At 38.5% G+C, this 23132-nt stretch overlaps 1 protein-coding gene across 1 annotated transcript; it reads right to left on the bottom strand.

Annotated features, from left to right (window-relative positions):
- Nucleotides 1–12271: 12271 nt before the first annotated feature.
- On the bottom strand, nt 12272–19461 carry LOC127236283 (serpin B4). The gene is made up of 8 exons (XM_051203895.1): nt 19383–19461; nt 17460–17636; nt 16923–16979; nt 15584–15712; nt 14755–14872; nt 13752–13894; nt 13332–13487; nt 12272–12676 (listed from the first exon to the last, which is right to left on the bottom strand). The coding sequence occupies exons 1-8, from the start codon at nt 19416–19418 to the stop codon at nt 12272–12274; spliced, it is 1221 nt and encodes a 406-aa protein (XP_051059852.1). The 5' UTR covers nt 19419–19461.
- Between the last annotated feature and the right edge of the window lie 3671 nt (nt 19462–23132).

The following is a 23132-nucleotide window of genomic DNA, read 5'->3' as shown; positions in this document are numbered from 1 at the left end:
AGAGGTGATGTTTTGTTAATTTCACCCCGATTGTTTATTGTTAACTTGTAGAATTATGATATTTTTACATACTACTTTTATTCTTCCATGCTGATATACTCATATATTCATTTTTCTAAATTAGTTTCTTTTGGGTTTTCACAAGTTTGAAACTTACTTTTCTAAACGCTCCTTATTATATTCATTTTTCTATCCCTAATTTGTGGGGATTTCAATGATGTTTTGTAAAATACTTCCCCTCCCCATCTATTTTTATGTACATTGGATGTGAAATAAAGCACACATTCCTGGGGAAAATACACTTCAACATGGTGTATAATCTTATTGGATTCACTTAAGTACTACCTGTTGGTGGGGATTTGCATGTATGCTTGTAAGGGATAAATGTTCTACTTACACAAGGTCCTGAGTAATTAGGAAAGGCATCTTCTCAGGCTAAGCATGAGAAGGTGAAAAAACCTGGTCTGCTGCTGCTACCGTCCATATGGCTACCTCTTCCCAGCCTATTACAAAGGCAGGGAGGAAAGAGAAGGTGTGGTTCATCATTGTTATTAGTAATCGACCTCTGTGAAGCATAGTGACTCAAAATGCAATAAGGACAGGCTAATAAGTAAACAGATGTAATAGGAGTGTTGGCAGCTACCGTTGCCACCCAGGACTTCTATCGATACTCTGCCAGCAGCTACACATAAAGGGTCTCTTCACTCTGCCCACACGTTTGTAACTGAGCTCCCTTTCCTTTGGCTTCCAAGTGTCTTCAGTGGATATGAGCATCTCTGCAAGTTGTACAAAAGTGTCAATTGGGAAAACCCAAGTAACATAGTTGGGCAGCATACCATCTGACAAAAGCAGAGGGCTTCTTGTTGCACAAATGTGGGTACCAGGTGATGCTCAGCTGGCAATACTGCAAATCATAGCAAGGCTCTCAACTGGTCTAGTTGATCATTGTGGCCATTCTGCACAGAAATCTACTTTGGAGATGGGGATGGGAGATGGGAATTCATGTGAAGATTATGGGAGAGACATTTTCTTTCCTTGGGGGCTTCCAGGTGGAACACAGTAATGTTGACTAAAACTAGATGTATTTTTTCTTGTCACTAAAGAAACTTCTCTTAATATAGCCAATGTTAGTGGGTATCAAAAGATCCACAAAGGAAATACAACCTCCCTGAATAAATCTTGTCAATGTGGGAATGTTCTGGGAGGTATCTGAAGCTCTAGCTGCTTTGAACAATGAATCGAAAGCAGATTCACTTGCAGGAATTATTGGCATGGGTAGCAGGGTAGCAGAGCTAACAATTTAGAGAATGAAAGTCTTAGCTTCTATTTTTTTTAATGGGCATAAACCATTTACACCTGCAGAGAGAATGAAAGCAGGAAGTAAACATTTGCAAATTAAGTGATGTTTTTAAATGAAAATTTTAGCTTGCTTTCACTTGAGACAATTTACATATTGGACACACCACATCTTCAGAATAGCTTTGTTTTGTTTGGACTGTGCTCAGATGATGTAGGTTAGAGGCAGTGAGAAGATAGAATGAATCTGGAAGCATCTCCTGAAGGAAATGCACTACCTAGATGTGACTTTGTCTTGAGATTTCCCAGAAGCCCCCCTACCCTGTCTCTTGGGTATACAGCTAGAATTGTTTTCTCTTCATTGGTCCATCATTTTTTGCTTACACATATTTACCCCTGGAACACAGGCTAGTTAGTTTTATCCCTTGACAATCTATTCTGCTCTTGAGGCTAATACACATGTCTTATTCTTCATTCCCTAATATTATCAAATCATTCTTCCGGCACCTTTTGCTAAAACCCACAAAACAGCTTTGTTTAGAAAGGATGAAGTGCAATTGACCCAGATTTATGTATAACAATGTGTTTGTGAAGGAACACGAACTCATCAAAATGAGCTCCGAGCCTCAGGAAGTGAAGTAAGTCCCAAGGTGACTGAGAAATATTCTTTCTGCAAGGTGATTTAAAACAATGTCTTGACTTGGGTGGTGACAAGTCACACCCAACCTATAGAAGTATTTGGGTCATTTGTAAATGACTGGCCATATTACATTCTTTGCTACTTAAATCCTTCTGAGAAATGGGCAGAGTGGCTAAAGGAATGGGGTGCTGTGGAATGGGAGGATTAGGACTGTGAGACAGGATGAAGATATGCTTCCAAAGGAAGATTCCAGACGTTCATTACCCAAGTCTGATTTTTAATTCTACCACTTACCGTGTGCCATATGATCTAGTATGTCTTAATTTTGACATCCATAAAATGAAAATTACTCAAAAATATCATATAAGATAGTTCTGGAGATTAAATATAATTATTTACTCATACATATTTTAACTTAAGTGTGAAGCATCTTCCATTTGGTCATGTGTTTGAATACTTGATCCACAATTAGTGGTGCTGTTTTGGGAGGTTGTGGAGCCTTTAGGAAGTAAGTTGCTGGTGATGGGCCTTGAGGTTTATTAGGCAGACCCTACCTCCTGTTTGTTGTTTACCTGCCTCACTATGGCCTCAACGTGGCATTCCTGTTGCTAATGGACAGTACCCTCAAACTGTAAGGCAAAACAAACCCTTCTTCCTATAAAAATTTATTTTTAACAGGTAGTTTGTCTAAGAAACAATAAAGGTAACTAATACAAAAGCGCTAAAGAAAATGCCTCAAAATTAATAAATGCCTCAATATCAATAAATATTGTTGCCTTTCTCTTTCATGTTCATGCTTGAATCCTCCACCATCTCCTTTGCTCTGCTACTTGCTATAAAAATTGAGTTAATAATTCTGTTTGTTTGACTCCCAGAAAGCAGGAAGAAAACATAATCAACCAAGATATTGAAGTAGAATTTAGAACATACACATTTTATTTAGATTATCTTCGAGTTGAATATACAGTAGAGCAGGTTGCCAAACACCCCCCACCTGCTGTTGCTTAATCATTACGCTACATTTAGTGACATGCAAGTAAACGTCATTACTATGTTCCCACGGCAGGCAGAATTTTAGGACAGACTCTAGACTTCAGGGCTCCTGTGGTACATCCACCCATTCTTCTACTTATTCAGTCATTAATGAGCAGGGGTTTTGCAAAAGAAGTGAACATCTTCAATTAATTGTTGTTAATATAAAGAAACGATTAGAGTGGGAGACAATCTTTAATTAGACTCTTTAAATATGGTTTAGACATCAGAGTCGGGAGATTTGACATGCGTGAAATTGCCTTACTAGCTTTGGAGAGAAAACCATGCCCCACCGTAGAGCTGTTTGTACCCTCATGGTTTTTGCTGTCTTAACCACTGTCGTGTAGAATTGAGATCAATCTAGCTGCCCATCAACAGATGAATGGATAATGAAAATTTGAGTCTATATATACAAAATCATATATGGTTTTGCTTTCCTGATGGTGTTTTATTTTAATTTTTTTTATTTTACCTGCTGACCCCAGTTCCCTCTCTCTCCCTTCCTCCTTCCCTATTTACCTTCCTCTTACCCTCTCCCTCACTCACATGCACCCTGACCACCCTCCCCTCCCATCCCCCACCCCAATTCCACATGTAGGGCAATGCCATCCAGGTGGGGTCATGTAAATCTGTCAAGTCATTTGAAGTAGGGACTAGGACTTCTCTCCTGTCTCTAGGTTAAGGGAGTATCCCTCCATGGGGGATGTGTCCACAAGGTCCTTTTCTGCAAAATAGTTTTAAATTTTGTGGTCTAACTTATTGGGATTTTGTTTTGCAATGTTTACTTTCCAGGTCTTATCTAACATTTTGTTTTGCCTATTTCAACTTCACTGCTACCTGTGTTTTGTTTCTAGAGGTTTCATAGTTTCACTTTTACATTCAGTCCTAGGAAATTTTGTGGATTTTTGTGAGGGAAGGGTTAACTTTGACTGCATTTCATGTGAACATTGCTTGCCTCAGTCTTCATGATTGAAGGGAACTTACTTGAATGGACACCAGCCTTGACACTGTGTGACATGTAAAATGTGGGGTTATCTTTGGCATGTCTAATGCTTTTATTGGTCTCTGTTATTACAGTTCTACCTCACGATAGATGTTGTCCTAAAGCTCAGTTTATCCTCTGTCAGCAGCCATTCAGGCCTTTGTTTACAAGTGTTAGCACAGCATGTATCTCTTCATGTTTTATCCATGATTCACACTTTCCATCACATTGATAATGAAAAATTAAAACATGTCATATACTTGGATACAGTGATGACTCTTGGAAGTTGGAAGATCCTAGCAACGCAAAAGTTGGTGGTATGTGATTGTTGAAGACTGGAATGTTCCACGAGGGTGGGGAGAGATTGTTATTCATCGAGGTCTTATGAAGAGGACGGAGACAGGTACACGAATGTCAGAGAAGCTCAAGAGTGTCAACTGGTTTTGACTTCTAAGAAGGTTAAAGGTTGGAACAAAGGTTAAGTTTTCAGCTGTGGTTAAGGCTTGCTCACTTTGAATTTCCCTTGGCTACCAAAAGAGGGCGCTCCAGTGCTTTCTTAACATTATGGAAGAGAGGAAGAGGAAGGTTTTTTTTGTTTTTTTGTTTTTTTTCCTCAGTGGTGATGGAAGCATCAAAAACTGGAATTTTGGGGGGCTTTCTGCATCTGTTCCCATCAGCTGCTGAACGATGTCTCTCTGATAACACCTGGGCTAGGCACCAAACTATGAGCATATCATTAGGAACCATGTTTCTGGTCTTCAGGTAGTATCAGCGTGGGTTCCCTCTCGTGGCATTGGCCTCAATTTGCAACAGTTATTAGTTGACAACTTCCCCATGTTCTGCTCCACCACCGTCCCAGCACAGCTCACAGGAAGCACAGATTATGGGTCGAGGGTCTTGCGGCTGGATTGGTGTCCCAGCCCTACTGCTGGAAGCCTTACCTAGGTATCGAAGATGACCAGTTCAGGCTCCTAGGAGTCTTAGATAGGTCGCTCTGGTAGATTCCAGGGACTCTCGCCCCCACCACTACCCCTCCCCCAATTCCAGTGTCTCCCTCAGGACTCTTTCCCTCCCTCCACCCAGCACCTTCTACCCCCATGCCTGATTCCTCCTGTTCCCATCCCCACCTACCCCCTGTCTACCCACAAAATCCATCATATCTCTTCCCTGGGAGATGCTTGAGCCTTCCTTGTTCGTTATCCTTTTTGGGTCTATGGATCATAGCATGATTGTCCTTTACTTAACAGCTAATGTTAATTTACAAGTGAGTACATACCACGTTTAGGTTTCTAAGTCTTGGTTACCTCACTTAGGATGATTTTTATTCTAGTTCCATCCATTTGCCTGCAAATTTTACGTTGTTTTTAAGAGCTGAGTAGTACTTCATTGTGTTTCTTTACCCATTCTTCGGTTGAGGGACATCTAGGTTGTTTCCAGTTTCTGGCTATTATGAATATAGCTGATATAAACATAGTTGAACATGCAATATGATGAAACATCATTTTGGGTAAATGCCCAAAGTGGGATAACTCATTCTTAAGGTTGATTGATTCCCAATTTTTTGAAGAACTTCCCTATTGATTTCCATAATGTCTGTAAAAGTTTGCACTCCCACCAGCAATGGAGGCTTGTTCCTCTTGCTCCACATCCTCTCCAGCAAAAGCTGTCATCTGTGTTTTTGATCTTAGCCATTGTGACATGTGTAAGGTGGAATTTCAGAGTCCTTTGGATTTGCATTTCCCTGATGGCTGAGGATGTTAAACATTTTTTAAAAGCTGTTTCTCTGCCATTTTGGTTTCCTCTGTTGAGAATTCTCTGTTTAGATATGTATCTCATTTTAAAATTAGATTGTTTTGTTGATGTCTAGTTTCTTGAATTCTTTATATATTTTGGATATGAGGCATCTGTTGGATGTGGAGTGGGTAAACATCTTTTCCCAATCTCTAGGCTTTTATTGATTGATTGATTGATTGATTTCTCTTGACAGCATTCTTTCACTTTTCAGTTTTATGAGATCCCATTTATTAATTGTTGATCTTAGTCTGATCTATTGGTTTTCTGTTCAGAAAGTTGTCTCCTGTGCCAATGTGTTCAAGGCCATCCCTTACTTTCTCTCCTATCAGGCCCACTGCATGTGGTTTTATGTTGATATTTTTGATCCATTTGAATTTGAGTTTTGTTCAGGGTATGAATATGGATCTATTTGCATTCTTCTACATGCAGACAGACATCCAGTTAGACCAGCACACTTTAAGATGCCTTCTCCCCTCCCCATTGCATATTTCTGGCTTCTTTATAAAAAATCAGGTGATTGCTCTTCCAGGTGGAGGCAGGGTCATGGGTCTGGTAATCCTTCCTCTAGGTAAATGTGGGGCTGAGGTTCTGGTGGCCACTGCAGCAGCAGGTATCTCTTACTGAGAAATGTCAGTGGTTGCTGTCTGGGACACAGGTGATTATTCCCAGAGGAACTTCTTAAGATAGCTTCTGGAAGCCACTGCTGGAAGCTGCTGCTGTCATCTCTCTTAGTGGCCACTCGACACTCTTGGGGGGCTGCTTGTTGTTCCTGGTGGCTTGGGCCTCTCTCGGATGATCCCAGCAGCTCTGGCCTCTCTCTGATACTCCCTGTGGCTCCAGCCTTGGCTGGGGCCTCTCTCTGACCATTTGGGTTTTATTACTGTAGCTTTGTAGTATAGAATGAAATCAGGGATGGTGCCAGGGTAACCCTGCAGAAGAGGGAGAGGAAGGACTGTAGGAGCCAGAGAGGTCAAGGACAATATGAAAACATGGCCCACAGAGTCAACTAAGCAGGGATCACAGGGACTTATAGGGACTGGTGCAACAGTCACAGACCCTGAATAGATCTGTAATAGGTCCTCTCCATACATGTATGGTTGTGTAGCTTGGTGTTTTTTGGGCCTCTTAACAGCAAGAGTGGAGGCAGCATCTCTGACTCTTTCGTCTGCTCTTGGGACCCTTTTCCTTCTATTGAGCTGCCTCATTCAGCCTTGATATGAGGGCTTGAGCCTCATCTTATTTTAACTTGTGATGCCATGTTCAGTTGATGACACTGGGAGTCATTCTCTTTTATGAAGGGAAATTGAGGAGTGGATTTAGGGAAGGGGAGAGGTAGGCAGGGGTTGGAAGACTGGAGGGAGGAGAAGCTAAGGTTTGGGATGTAATGGACCAGAGAAGAATAAAAATGGGGTCAGAGAAGCTGCACTGGGCTCTTGTTTGTGATGTAGTGACAATGCACACCGTGGTAGACATTTGCTATGGCCAGTTCTTGACTGTTTCAGTGTCCTCTTCTTTTCGGGACATTTTTCATGACTTTCAGTGTTTACTTTTATCCTCACCATTGTCATACCTATGGTTGTTCAGGGTTACAGCATACACATTTAGCTTATCACTCGCTGCCTTTAAATAACACCAGACACCTTCGCTTACAGCAATGCCTTCCACCCTGGTGGCCTCTGTGTGTGGATTTTATTTCCACATTTAATGTATATTCCACAGCAAGTATTTAACTATTCTTTTTTTGCTTTAGATCGTTACCTTTTAAAAATTGACCACAGTATCTTTTATATTTGGCCAACTATTTAACATTTTGATTATTCTTCATTGTTTGGAAGCATTTCAGTTTCTGTGTTTTCTAATTTTATTTTTATTTTTCTATTGTGTGACTAAGTTTTGGGAAAATTTCCTGATCACTTCCTGATCAGAAGCATGGGGTGACCTGACCTCTACGGGTATTTAGGAGGGACTCATAAGGAATATGACACCGGAAATTTCTTACATCATTTGAACATCTGAATTCCTGAACTTCCAAATGAAAGGACATTGAGAAGTAACTTTTACAGGGTAGCCAGCAGCTCTGAGTAGCCAAATTACTTTAAATGAAATAAAGCTGCATGTATTTATTGTGTACCAGTACATGAAAAGCACACGGATGCAGCAGCAGAATGTTTTTTTTTTTTAAATCTTAAATATGTGCAATTTTCATTTGTAAATCAAAACAATAAATTTGGAATAAAAGTAAAGGTTTTAAAATGCAGGTTAAGAGCTATAAGAAACAGAGACTGCATGAAGCCTTCATGTACATGTTCATTATCACACATTATACATATGCAAACTTGTAACCAAAGTGCTACTTTCAGCTCCCATTAATCACACAAAGGTAGCTCAAAATGCAGATTCCATAGGATAGCAGCACTCACCTTGGAAAGCATCACGTAATCTGCAGGTGTGCTTATGACAAGGACGCCAACGACATCAAAACCCGCTGGTTCAATTCCTTTATTCAAATGAGACACAGAAGCCCCAGGAGATCAACAGCATAGCAGAAAGATTTGACACCAGTTCAGGTGTCTCATGGAACCTGCTCTTTGAACCCTCAGAACTCCTGGTTTTCTCTCCCTGTGTGTTAGTCAGTATTCCATCACTGAGATAAAATACCAGTCAGACACTACTGAGAAGAAGGAAAGAAAGGCTTGATTCTGGCTTGAAGTTGCAGTCCATGGCTCCTGGTCCATTGCTTATAACCCATGACAAGGCAGAAACATCATGGCAGAAGGGCAGGGCTGAAGAAAGCTTTTTACCTAATGATGGCCAGAAAACAGAGAGTGAGCACAGGGCAATATACAAGGTACACTCTTCTTAACTCTGTCCCTAGCTCCTCCATTCTGACAGTACTTGGTAGTTGCTACCATCTCCTTATACTGCCAACAAAGTATGCACTCATCAGTGCATTGAGGGCTATATCTTTAGCAAAGGACCTGGTGGTATTTTGTATGCAAACAACAGCACAAGTCAACTAATGAGTGATTTCTCACTAGTTCATTCTCTTGCGTGGCAGGTAATTCTGCTCAGCTTTGCTGTCTGAACTCTGATGGCTTTTGATGGGGAAAATGGACTGTTAGTTTTTCTTTGAGGCAGGATTTCTGCCTAAACCATACAGGACTGAGGACTGACCTTTGAGTCTCAGACTACACAGGTTTATAGAAATCTAATCCCAAATGAATCCCATGAGTTCAGAGCATTTTCTGGAGTATTTTAATGATATTCAAACATTCCAGCTCCTAGTCAGTCTTACCACTTTGGAGTGTGCTATGCAAAATCCAGGCATTTTCACAATTCTCCTCTGTAAGCTGACAGCTTCTCTAAGGGTGTTTCAAGACAGAGTCTCAATTTTATAGGTCCAAATGTATTTTTTGTGCTTCCATAGATAACCAGAACCTATAGATCTAACTCAATTAGATTCAATGTATGTCTTTTAAACACTCCCAGCAGAAAACGCAACCTGGACAGTTCTTGCCTTGAAAGATGTTCAGTTTGGTACTAGAAAGGGACTAAGAAGATGAACATCACTAATGTTTCTGATCCCAAAGAGATTTGTAGTTAGTTCAGTTAGAGGTCGAGGTAGGAGAGAGTACAGACTGGGGGATGAATGAGAAATACTTCCTGGAATAGGGTTTGCACTTTATACAAAGCCCTGTGACTGGTGTGATCACTACAAACAGTACATTGATTGTAAGCTGTGCTTAGTCACCTTGGAACATCCTCTGGCTAGACAGGTCTGTTCACCAACAAATTATAGTTTGAAAACTTGCCTGGTAAGAGAAGAATCAGAAAAGAAAAATTGCATATAGCCAAGATTATAATAACGTGTATAATCCATTGCTTTGTTCTGTGAACTGTCCTTTTCTACTCCACATCAGGCAGCCGTTTGAAGGGATATTGGTTTGTTTCTATTTTAATTTTCTCACACAATACCAAAGCTCCTTTGCAGAGATTCAGTAGTCCACATAGAGTAGCTGCATATGCCGGATGAAATCTTAAAGAATCCAAGCTTATTCATGAATTCTAAGATGGATAATAACTTGCTTGGAAGTAACCATCTCCTCCAGAAACCATCAGGGAAGACGGCTCCTCTGTGCCACGTCAAGAACAGAGTTGAATGTCTTCCACGTGAAGGAAGCTGCCACCCCACAAACACCCAGTTGTGGAATCCCATAAGGGTATTGTGTGATTTATGAACAAATAGAATTAATTTTATACAAACATTCTAATTTTGAGCAGTGTTTGCTGCTCCAAAGATTACTAAAATACAAAATTCCTAATTTTAAAATACGCTTAATTGAATAACTACAAATGACTTATACTTCCAAAATCAAAACAAAACAAAAAGCAAGATAAAACAAAACTTTTTGATGTTTATCAAGTTGCTCCAGATAGCTGTGACTCTCCCTAGACTAAGCACATAGGTGACATCTTCTCGTCTAAGCGAGTTTGTTCCTGAGTCTTCATGTCCCTACTAAATGTGGATTTCCAGAGCAATGAACAGGAAGTTGGATTTTTACTGATTTTGGAAGTCGAAGTTTACCTGACCTGGTACCATGGTGTATATGCTGTTGCTGTGTGTGTGGGGGGGGAGGGGTTAATCTCTTTGTAATTGTAGAGTTAGACAAGCCCAATACTTTTCTGCAAGTCAGTGATTCTGAGCTGAGGAAAAGAGAGTCCTCTTTAAAGTTTGGTACACAGAATGGGTGGTTAAAGGATGAGAAAAGGATCAGAGAAGGCCAGCAGGTTTTTCCTGCTCTGGCAACTTGCATTCAAAGTAGATCAAAAGAGATGATGAGAGCATCTTTTTGTCAAAACACTGTGAGAACATTCTCATTTCCACAGGGCCCTGGTCATTAGATAGACATCCCAGATTCCCCATTTCTGTCTGCTCTGCTGGTGTGAGGTAGTCTAAGTATTCCTCCAGAGATAGGCTCTATGTATATACACATGTACTGGTCATTATTTGTTCTTGGTAAAGACACAAAGCATGCCACACTCTATAGACCCACTCACTCTTTTAATGAACCCATCTGACTGTTAAAAGTTAAAAACCATTGCTTTTCTCTTACAGCTTTCTGGGTTCAATGTTTCTAGTGATTCCTATTCAACCTGAGTTTGGATTTGAAATTTGGGTAGCTCTACATTAATTGTTAAAGAATCAACCCCTTCTGTTTTTATTTATTAGGAGCCCTTTAAGAGACATTTGTTAAATTTTTCCACATAGTTTTCTAGGCTCTTAAGATGAACTGTAGAGTACTCTGATTATGGAATTAGGATGTGTTCAAATTTGCATAGTGAAAGATACTACACATCAACTAGTGAGATAAGAAAATGTACTAATTTTGCTTAATGTGACTTCATTTAATTTATATATGATTACAGCTAGTTAATGATTACTAAATTACTAAATTAGACAGTACAGATCTCTAGGGATCTTTTTTGAAGGCTACTGATATAGTAAATTATTATTACTATTATTATTATTATTATTATTATTATTATTATTATTATTATTAATTTTGTTTTCCAAGACAGGGTTTCTCTGTGTAGCTTTGGAGCCTGGACTTGAATTAGCTCTTGTAGACCAGGCTGGTCTTGGACTCACAGAGATCCACTTGCCTCTGCCTCCAAAGTGCTGGGATTAAAGGTGTGAGCCACCACTGACTGGCCTGATATAATAAATTATATTAATATGTTTCTTATCTGTTTATCTTTGATAAAATTATTCTTTCACATTGTAGTAGTTTAAATTTTCTTTGTGCTGGAGGCTTGGCTTAGTGGTAGAGAATTTATCTCTAGTATGCAAAAGGCCTGGAGTTGAGTTCTTGGCACTACAATAAACAGGAAACACATAAAGTTTTCTTGCCATTAAAAAGAATAAGATAAGCATGTATAAAAATATATCTGCATACTACTCCATCTTAGAATAGCTGAGTTTGTTTTGAATATTTCCTTCTATATGATTAATATATTTCCAACTTACACTCCTTGTGTATGATTGACTTCTTGCAGTTGAAAATACAATGAATTAAATAAGTAGAAAAATCATTATTTTATTGTTAAGACATTTTATAAAATCATAAAAATTAGAAACATATGAAGAGCCGCAGATGTCTCCTCAAGTCAAAAAAACATAGGCGTTTGTATTAATCAGTTTAAAAAGAATGTGTGATTTATTTTTAGCTCATTTAAAACAGGTCACAGATAGATGTTAGATTAAAAGAAACTATATTAAAATATCCCCTCATCCCTTTACTGAACTTTTTTTCTTTTTTCTTTTTGGCCAGAGAATGTTTATATGGAGAAACTAGGTTTACATGGGTGTATAGAAAGCAAACAATAGAGATTTTTCTGCTTCCACACTACATTGTTAGTGATGATTCTGAGATGGGGAGGAGAAATGAATCAACAGAAACTGTTGTATCCAGGCCCCAGTTAACTACAGCACCTCTATTAACTTCTGAGGAGTGCGGTGGATCAACTTAAGGGGAAGACATTCTGCCAAAGAAGAGGACACTGTTGGTCTTCTTGTGCTTGATGTAAAACAGGAAAGGGTGATCACAAATAACAACTTCGCTTCTCAATGCTGACATTACAGAGACTTCCACCCCTGTGGCAGCTGCAGCTTCTGTCCCCTCTTCAGTTACCTCAACAAAGGACTTGTGTAAAACTTTAGACACCACAAGACCTTGACTGCTACTCATGCCTGAGAAGTCAGCCTTCTGTGGAGTGAAGGCATCCACCATCCCCATGAGTTTCAATGGAGCCTGGAGGTCATACTTCTCTTCCACTTTGAATCGAGGTAATGATAAATGCACCTCTGTCACGTACATATTCTGTGGGCTTGTCCACTCTATTAACTTATCAGCAGTGAGCTTATCTTCAAGCTACAAAAATAGAAGAAATGAAATTGCCATGATTAACGAAAAGCCTGTAACTCACATGAGCAATGAATTAAAGGGAAGCCTTTAGCAATAAATACGCTAAGAATTGTATTTTGTAAATACAATAAATACTAATGATTCAGTTAGATATTATTCATTTAGATAATTTGAATTTAGATATTATTATTACCAATATTAAAAAACAGAATCATTAATTTGTACATAATAAATTATATACATTATTGTTTATGCACCAGTCACCTATTACTTTTAATAGAGGTTTCTTTATGTTTCCCCCAACATCAATACATTCTATAGTTGTTATATAATGCTCTAGGTCTTACTTTTTTATTTAAAATATTTATAAACATTTTATACATTGTAATTTATTTCTTTCAACCAAATTTGACTTGTTCCTTATTATTGGCATGAAGTTGATATTTAATGTATATAACTCTTCTTAATTACTAATTAGGCAAGCCTTTAGTGTGTTCCAGGCTGTGTGTAGAATACTTGTAATACAAGATGAAATGCCATATCTTCTTTAAAATTTTTAATTATTATCATGTTTAATTATTTTCATTGCGGTCTTGTTTAAATTTGAGAGCTTAGGAAGAAACTACACAACAGGAAGAAGAGTAAGAGACACAAGCTTTACCTTCTTCAGGCCATCAATTTCATCTGGTAGTAGGATAATCATACTTAGTTCTTTGCCTTTGTATGGTATTTCCACAATCTTGGCCTGTGCATCCCCGAGGAAGTTAAAGTTAAGCTTGCTTTTTTGTTTCATCATCTGGACGGGTTTACTAGTATTCTGTAACAAAGCAATGTGTCAAACACACATCAAGACAGCATAGATAATGCTGAGCCACCCAAACACATCAACATCCTTTGAAGAGATAACCCTGAAATTTTGTGAAGTCCAAACAAAGTTCTTTTAAATTGTTCCTAGTTAAATAAAGTTACAAGGATAAAAACATATGACGTATTTTATTTTGTGCTTTCCATGTCATCACTTATACTTGAATTATCTACATATGGCTTACAAGACATTATGTAAATTAAATGTCAACAATACCTTGTTCAGCCAAAATTTTTCTTCTTTAGTATGCTTTTCATCAAATTTGTGATCCCATTGTCCTTTGAAATACACTGCATTCACTAAAACCAGTATAGTGTCACTGCCCAGGCTCCCATGAGGAAATAAGTCTTTGATTTTGCCTTCCAGAGAAAGAACAAAATGTCTATCATCAAAGTAGAAGGAGCTTTTCTGAAGGGCGCTCTCAAGAATTCTCCATTGTTCGCTTATCACTTGTTCACCCAAGTCATTACTGGAAGGACTCATTGACTTGTTCGTAAGACATGGCCTTCCTCATAGCCTTTGAGCTACTTGGGATGGACATATCAATTTTTGTCATAAGAAAGGCTTTTAGTTTTCCTGTCTGGATGATTATGGCAAACTCAGTGAATACTGACAAGCTGTTTTGTTCTACAATTTAAGGCTCACTACCCAAAGCGTTTTTCTATCCAAGGCTTGGTTGTTCTTTTAACAGATGACGAGAACTCTATCACCTGAAGCACATTTCTGATAATGTCAAACACTACTCCAGGTGTGTGGAGCTGTTCACTTTCATGTTGGGCTGCTGCAGGCGTGGCCTGTCAGGACACTGAGATATGGGTTGGTGTCTACAGAGGGGAAGCTTTGTTGAGAGCTCTGCTCTAGGTGACGAAGACTGAGATAAATCATCTCAGGAGGTCAGGGTAGATGACAGGATCTAAGATGACAACATGTGCCTTGTTTTCCTCACTGGAAAAAGAGAAAAGTACTTTTTCTAAAATTTTCTCTTAGCTCTTCAGAATTGGCTAAGGCGTAAAGAAACAGACACAATATCAAAATATGTTGGGGAGGTGAATTCAGATTGTCAAAAATACCACTAACTAAGCTAAATGTAGATGATTCACTTCTTTCCACTGATAGGATTTCTGCTAGCTTCTCCACACTTCCTCCTGGCTCACTTCATATTTATGGAGATCACCCCATCATCTCTGGAACATTCTCCAGCGACCCTCCCATACAATACCATTTGTCTGGCTTTCTACCCAGGAATTAATCTTCTTTTCACTTTCTTCTGCAGCATGTCCAAAATCAAGTGACTCCACATTGGCTTGGTAAAACTTCCTAATGTCTTCCAAAAAGTCCTTTGAAATGTGAAGAAATACAAAAGAAATTAAGATTCATTTAAACATTACTTAAATTTTATTATTTGTATGATACTGTAATCTGATAGCAGACCCTGGCCACATCTGCAGATTTTTTACTTAGGTGATACTATGTAGGCAATGAGAATACAGTGAAGGCTGGTATAAGGATGTCACTAAAGTCAATACCATACAGCAAAAGGCAGGTGGAGAAGAGGCCATGACTTACAAATTTAATAGTAAGTTGTACCAAGAGAGCTGATTTACTCCTGAGCTATCCTACTGCTAAATTCAACCATTGCATTTCTTATTTGATTATATCATCAATACAGGAAATGCTATATTCCATGGTACCTTCCTAATTCTTTCCAAAATTTCCCTAAACCTGCCCATTCCAGAAACATTGCATTTGCCATAAATCCCTGGCCATACTACCTGTGACTGAGTCAGTGCTGGCTTATTATGAATATCTCATGACAAACTTGCCTGACCTATGTTCTCTCTCATGGGACAGTTCCTAAGCCTATGTTTTACACATACATCAATAGGATCTAGGACAATCCAGTGGATTAGAAATGTGACTATGGGGCTGGTGCTCCCTTTGCAAATGTTGCTTCTCTGAATCTGTCTGGCTTCACACTTACACATGGCCATTCAGACACATAGGACCTAGGATGCAGATTAAAGGTAATAAGCCCAGGTGAAACTTACATGGAGAAATGGGAAATCCTTTGCTCCATAGATACTGTTGGCAGACTTCAGGTCATAAGTATCATTGGATTTGTTCAATTGAGTCATAAGCTTTTGAAATTGGCGATGGACATTTTCTGATTCTTCATCCTTCAGTGTCAAAAAGGGTGTTAATTGAATCCTTTTGGCAATGTAAATACTAAACTGAAAGTAAATACATACCTGTAATCTCAAAGACAACTTTTTGAATATTCTCTAATATCTGTTATACTTTATCTTAAATATTCCCACTTTGCATTCAACTTCCAGAAATGCTTTTCTTCTTTCCAATCTGCTGCCTTTTGAACTAAATATGCAGTGATTTTAGGCTGTTTTGGCTTAAGTTGTTTCATGGTGGATATTCTTGGCATGTAAAGTAGTACATGCCTACTATTCATTTAAGGACTGGACTATACATCAGTAATTTAAGTCTGAGTATAATTTCGATTAATACAAAGAAGTGCAGAGAATTTAGTGGCCTCTTTAAAGAAATGCTACAGAGCCAAGTTTTCAATTTAAGTAACTTTGAATCAGGACACCTCTCTTTTCCAGCAGGGTTAAGTTCTAAATCCATATAGATGTGATAACAATCATTTTCCAAGATGAACTTGAATGAGGACATATTTCTCTTAATCTATTCAATTAAGATAAAATTGTTTTAGTACATTATTGTGAAGACAATTACTGCTATTTTACAGTAACAATAGCTAACATTCATTATGCTTTCTTATTTATAGCAGACCAGACAATTTGTGTTTGTATATGTTGAGTCATAGTCCTTTTTAATCCCACCTTACTAGAGTATAGTCCCAAGGATTCAGGTCATCTGTGCTTTTCACATGTTCTTCATCTGTGGGGGCAGAGCTAGAGCTGAATCTAAGTCATCTTATGTAGATCCAGTGCTGAACTTCTATGCATAAAACAAACTCCTGAGCATAATGACTGTGAGAAATGAATGTTGATATTACTCCACGTCCTCATCTCTTTTGTTTGGAAATTCCCTTGTAGATTGATTTTATTTTTCCTTTTTGGTTTTTCTGTATTGCTTTGGAGCCTGTCCTGAAATTCACTCTGTAGACCAGGCTAGCCTTGAACTCACAGAGATCCACCTGTCTGTGCCTCCTGAGTGCTGGGATTAAAGGTGTATGCCACCATTGCCCAGCACAGATTGCATTTCTAAATGTGAAATGTTTACTTTAAGTTATAATGCTTTAAATTATAACTATGAATGTTCACTTTAAATTATAACTATGAATGTTCACTTTAAATTATAATGTTAGTAATTTGAAGTTCTTCTCCACGTGAGGTGCCCTGGACTTACATGACAGTCTGCAGATTTTTCCATTGTCTTCTTTGCGGCTCCATTGAATTGAAGAACCTGGAAGACACAGCAAATGGAACACAAAAACTTTTCTTAAAGTTCTAAGTCCAACAAAACAAAAACAGAACAAAACCCTGAAAAACAAATAAAAATTTAAAAAAATCCTCCAAACTTTAGCACAAGAATTTGTAAGAAACACCAAAAGTTGATCCATGTCATGTGAATAGATGCTCATCCACTCATTGCCCAGAGAACACCTCAATTCACATCCATCAGAGTTGAGCCAGTTTATGTTCACTGGTAGTTGTTGGGCTCTTGAAGGCAATCATCCTGCCCCCAAAGGATGTGCAGGAAGCAACTGGAGCATGTTTGGGAAGGGTGTGTCCCTCCCTCAGTTCTGTGCTCACAGTCATGGCAATGCCTACTCAACATCATGTTCTTCCTCTCAGGCTTCTGGCGTTATCACCATCTATCTGTACACTGACAGTGATGGAGATGCACGTTCAAACTGGTCAACAAAATGAAGATTACACCCACCTTCTCAATTTGTTGTTCAGTGTTCCCTTTGGCTCCAAGCTCCAGCATTGCTAATGCTGTCATGATACTGGTTGGGGAGCAGAAGATGTTGTCCTGTGTTTCTCTGAACTGCCTGTACAGCTCAAGTGTGAATTTTGTAGTTGCTTCAGCAAACAAATGCATGATGACCTTAAACCCCTAAAGCAGCATGAAGTCAGCACAAAGTGAAAATGACTTTCACTAAAGGGACCATCCCTCTGTAATGAACATTTCTTAAAGGAAATGACATACCTGTATTATAAGATTCTGACAAATACATTTATTAACATTTTCAAGGCTTCTACAATGTACAAATGCTAATCTCCCAATTAGAGGTCATGGGAACCATATCGTTAAGACTTTTCGAACAGCTAACAGAGAATCCTTTTATCTTTCCTATCTCACCAGTTATACTTGGTTTGGGTGGAAAGGTTTTGTAATACATTTCAAGATAAAGATTTCTGAAGCTAGCATCCAGTTAGCTGTGGGAAAGCACCTTCCAACTTTTCCTTTAACGTGCTGTAGTTGCCAGACACGATCCCTGCACGTTTGGGACAATATTTATGTTTATTTAGAAATAAATTATTTAAATAGCAAATTAAGTGAAGGAAACATTTAACTTTTCTTTGGCAGCTTAAGAAAAATACAATCAGGCAAAATGACATACACACGTGAAATGACCACACCATTGTTATCCTCAGAAGTAATTCATACATTTTAGCAACAGTGGCTGGAAGCACTTACTTGTGTTTCTGAAGGAAGAAGTAGGTAGGAAGTATATGAGCCTGAGTGTGACTTCTCAGCTCTGGAATATATACCTCTCTCCTTTTCACCGCTGCCTCATCATTTCAGTGGTATTTCAAGTAAATCAACTTCAGATTTCGTAACCAGGCTAGCTTTTCCAGGCATGCAAAGTTGTGAGAAAAGACTGGCTTAATATCTTACCACTATACTTCCTTTTTCATAGCACACACCATAGATTGATTTTTAACTGTCATCAATCACTGACTCATAAGAATTGCACAGAGGTACCTTTCTAGTAACAATGACATCACTTTAAAATTTCAACCCTGCTATGTTCCTGACAACTCTGTTTTTCCAATAAAACTATTGGTTGTTGAATTGTCTTTAAGGCACACCAAGGATACCACACGACTAAAAAGCTTGCCTTATCCACGTTTTCATCATGAAAGAGTTCATTAATCCTGTCAATTTCTCTAGTAATTATTCTATATGGAGAGGAAGATAGTTATCATTCTAGTACAAAGACATAACATGACACCTTGTCTTGCCACAGTTACTCCAAAGCCTCCTGAAGCTACCCTGGAGTTTTCTGTTGCTTAAAGAACATGAGAAAGTTACTTACATTATTGCCTTGACATTCCAGCAACTAGAAGAGCAATTGAAACAAATGGGTCTATTAGAATGGCAGGGCAGCTTTCTATGAAAAGCAAACAGGAGAGCGACCTGTTCTGTCTGACACAGTAAGTTATCTGAGTTGTTGAGACACAACATCTTGCTCTCACTTCACTGTTAATACACTGATTCTGCATCATGAATGTCAGGGTCAAACATGCAAGAAATAATAGGAAGACATTGAAATATTAGGTTATTTATATGCGGTATTACTGATTACTCAATGTATATATTTATGGTTCCGAACTCCTCTCTTAAAATAACTCTCATTGTATTCTACAGAGTCTAATATGGTGTACTTCAATTTTCATTTGATTATATGAATTTTCAAATTTCTTTCTTGAATTCTTTGATTATCTCATAATTGTTCAAAAATGTTTTATTCAATCGTTTTCTTGCTGATTTTCAGTTTTATTCAACCACTATTCAACAGACTATCAGAAGTTATTTTAATACGTTTGCATTTTTGAGACTTGCTTCATGACTTACTTTGGAGGAATTCAATTGGATACATAGGGTGTGCATTCTGCAGCTATTTCTGTAGACTTCTGTTAAATCCCACAAAGCAGTTCCAAAACCAGTGGAAGAGATAACCAAGAACTGAGCTGGATTTAGTGAAATGGAAACTGAAAGAACAATGAAAAGGATCAATGAGACAAAGGTAAACAAGTTTGACAAGTCCTTTGGCAAACTCGCCAAAAGAAGACAGAAGGCTCAATATAATTACAGAGAAAGCCGGCATATTAAAGGTGTATCAAACAGACAGCACTCAAGTCCAGATGATCACTGGGGAATGTTTTGAAAGCTTAGTGTCTTAGAATTTCTATTGTGATGAAACACCATGACCATATGTAATATGGGGAGGAAGGGTTTATTTAACATCCTCGTCATATCACAGTAATCAGTGAAGGGATTATGGCATGATGCCAGCAGGAAGGAAGCCTGGAACCAGGGTCTGATGCAGAGGCCATGGAGGAGTGCTGCTTACTGTCTTGCTTTTACACTCAGGCTGTTCCACTTCACAGCTTCTGCTGTTCCAATCGTTATCCCATGGTACTGGCATTTTCTGGACGCTGGAATCTCTTGCAGCTACTGGACTTGACTTTTACTAGTGGCCTCTCCTGGGATCTCCTCCGATACTCTGATCCTGATACATGGTGCTAGCCTCAACTTCTCTCCATGACCCCTTCAGTCGTGGCTGTCTACTGCCACTGAGGTTGTACCTTCACCCAGGCCTCTCCCAGTGCCAAGTCTCAGCTGCTCTCCATGACACAATTTCATGCCTTTGAAACCAGCACCAGAGGGATGATTCTCACATATTACTAAGTTTGGCTGCAAGCAGGAAATGCATCGTTGTTTCCACCTTGGACCATAGTTTATATGTGCTGACCCTAAGGAAAGATTTCCAAATTTGTGATCCTTGATGATGCTGGTCTCTTCTTAATCACAGCTGATTCTTCAGCTACAGCTGACCATACACAAAATATCACACAAAGAGCTTTGGTAGAGTCTTTTGGGGACTCTTGAACTTCCCTTTGAAACTTCACAAATCAGACCCCCATCTCTCAGCATTATCATCTAAATTCTAACAATACTAGATTAAGCTCTGAACACTCAGTGGTTTTTCCAACCCAAGTTCCAAAGTCTTTCAACATTTACATTCCAATACACTGGAAAATCTCAATGCAATCACACACACAAACACACACACACACACACACACACACACACACACACACCACAGGATGGAGAGGGAGAAAGTATTCTGAATATTCCATTTAATAATTGTCAAAATTCCAACAATAATATTCATAGAACTAGAAAGAATCAATCCTACAATTCAAATGGACCTACAAAGTACTCCGTAGACAAAGTAATGGAAAAAACATAATGGAGACACTGTAATACCCAACCTTGCTTACTTAATAATATCAATATCAAAAATCTAGCATGGCCAGGTGTTTGTGGTGCACACCTTTAATCCCAGCACTCAGGAGGCAGAGGCAGGAAGATCTCTGTGAGTTCAAGATCAGCCTGGTCTACAAAACTAGTTCCAGGGCAGGTTCCAAAGCAATACAGAGAAACCCTGTCTCAAAAAAACTGGAAAAAAATCCATCATGGTAGTGGCAAAAACAAACAAACAAACAAAAAAACAAACAAACAAAAAAAACAAAAAACAAAACAAAACAAAAAAAAAAACCAGACATGAAGACTAACACAAATAGAACAGAGGTTGCAGAGATAACTGCTCTCAGGGTCACCATCTGAACCTTGACTGAAGTGCTAGAGGCACACTTGAGGAAAAGGTAATGTCTTTAACAAGTGGCGCTAGGAAAACTGCAGATCCACATGCCCAAGATGTGAACTTGACTTCTACTCTTTTGTTTGTATGAATAATTCGTGCCAGGTTTGACAAGAGATGACTGAAATCCCAGTACTTGGTAGGTGGAGACAGGGAACTCAGATTCAGTCTGTCTTGGAGGCCAGCCTGGCCAACAAGAGAGACCTTGTCTCAAGAAAAATAGTAACTTAACATGGATAAAAAGCGTCTAATACAAGATTTAACACTTTCAAAATGCTGAATGAAAACAGAGAAGCCATTTGAAATTCTAGTCCTTGGCACTAACTTTCTAAACAGAAATATAACTGCTCAGAGGTAATACTGTAAAATGCACGAAACAAAACTTCTGAGCAACAAAAGAAATGATTGCTAGAGTGAAGAAACAGCAACAAAATGGGGAGAAATCTTTACCAGCAAATAATGTGGTATGAAATTAATGTCTTAAACATCAAAGTACCTTCAAATAATTCAATAACGAAATGGTGAAGTAAAGGGGGCATATAGTTCTCAAAAGAGGTACACATGGCATATATATATATATATATATACATATATATGTATACATATGTGTGTGTATATTATATATATATACATATACATATATACACTATATATAATATATCTCAATGGCTAACATGGAAATGCAAATCAAATCAAAATTAGATCCTAACTCTAGTCAGAATAATTGTCTTCAAGGAAACAAAACAGGGGAATGCTGGGCTGGGTTCAGGAAGGAAGGATGATTTGTATAATATTAGTGGGAATATGAGTTAGTATGTAGGTCCCTTCAAACCCCAAACTCAAATTACAGTGTGATCCAGCTAAACTGTTCATGGGTATACACATGAACAAATCAAGGTCAGCTCACAGTAGACACCCGAATACCCATGTTTACCATACCAGTATTCATGACAGCCAAGTGATGGAATCAGTCTGAGTATCTAACAATGGAGGAATAAAGAAAATATGGGTACACATATGTAATGGATGACTAGATATTATGAATAATAAAATTATGTCGGTCTCAGAAGCATGTATGAAACTAGAGATCATCGTGTGAAGGGAAATAGACTCAGAAAAAAATCACACATTCTCAGAGAGAGAGAGAAGGATAGAGAAACAGATATATATGTATAGAGGGAGCCAGAGAGATAGAGAAAGACAGACACAGAGGAAGAGAGACACAGAGGAGGATGTAGGAGGGAGAACTACTGGGGATTAGGAAGGATAATTGTTTGTGATAGAAGAGTAAATACTATCAAGTGCCATTTATGTATCTATGAATGAAATGTAGTGGAATTCAGTATTTTGTATGAGTAATATGTGCTAATAAATATATAAATAGCAGAGTAAATGAGAAAAGATGAAAGTAACAGGAATGCCATTTTGAAGTCCATTGTCTCTGGAGTCCTGTTGTCTGCGTAGGCATGGATTTCCTGTTAATAGATTAATAGTAGTGAATGTTGGCCTTATTAAGATAGAATATATGTTTGCTTACTTGTATCTTACAAGTTAATAAAGTAGGTGTGTTGGTCATTTAATTGAAGCAAAAAGTGGTTAAACCCTGCCCTTGCCAGGGGCCCAAACAAATGGAATCCCTAGTCTAGGACCTGCACTTTCAGAAGAGTGAGTCAGAATAAACTTCTCTTTACCTCACAAGCAGACATAAACTACATGCTCTACAATAACCTTTGCAGTTATGGGATTGCTCGTGAGTAGTTTCACAGTAAATAAGGCAGGCTTCACATCTGACTTGTTAGCATCAGAATTCCTCTTCTCAAAGGGATAAGACCCTTTTCTCCATACCCCGAATGCTTTTCTGGTCCTGATCTGGAATCAAGAACAGTCAAGTAGTTTGTCCCTAGACCTGTCCTCTCTGAAGTCACATGAGACCAGAC

This window comes from Phodopus roborovskii, unplaced genomic scaffold (assembly GCF_943737965.1).
Source record: "Phodopus roborovskii unplaced genomic scaffold, PHOROB, whole genome shotgun sequence".
NCBI classification, from domain to species: domain Eukaryota; kingdom Metazoa; phylum Chordata; class Mammalia; order Rodentia; family Cricetidae; genus Phodopus; species Phodopus roborovskii.
Note: the sequence above shows the minus strand (reverse complement) of the source record. Positions and strands in the feature narration are given on the sequence as shown.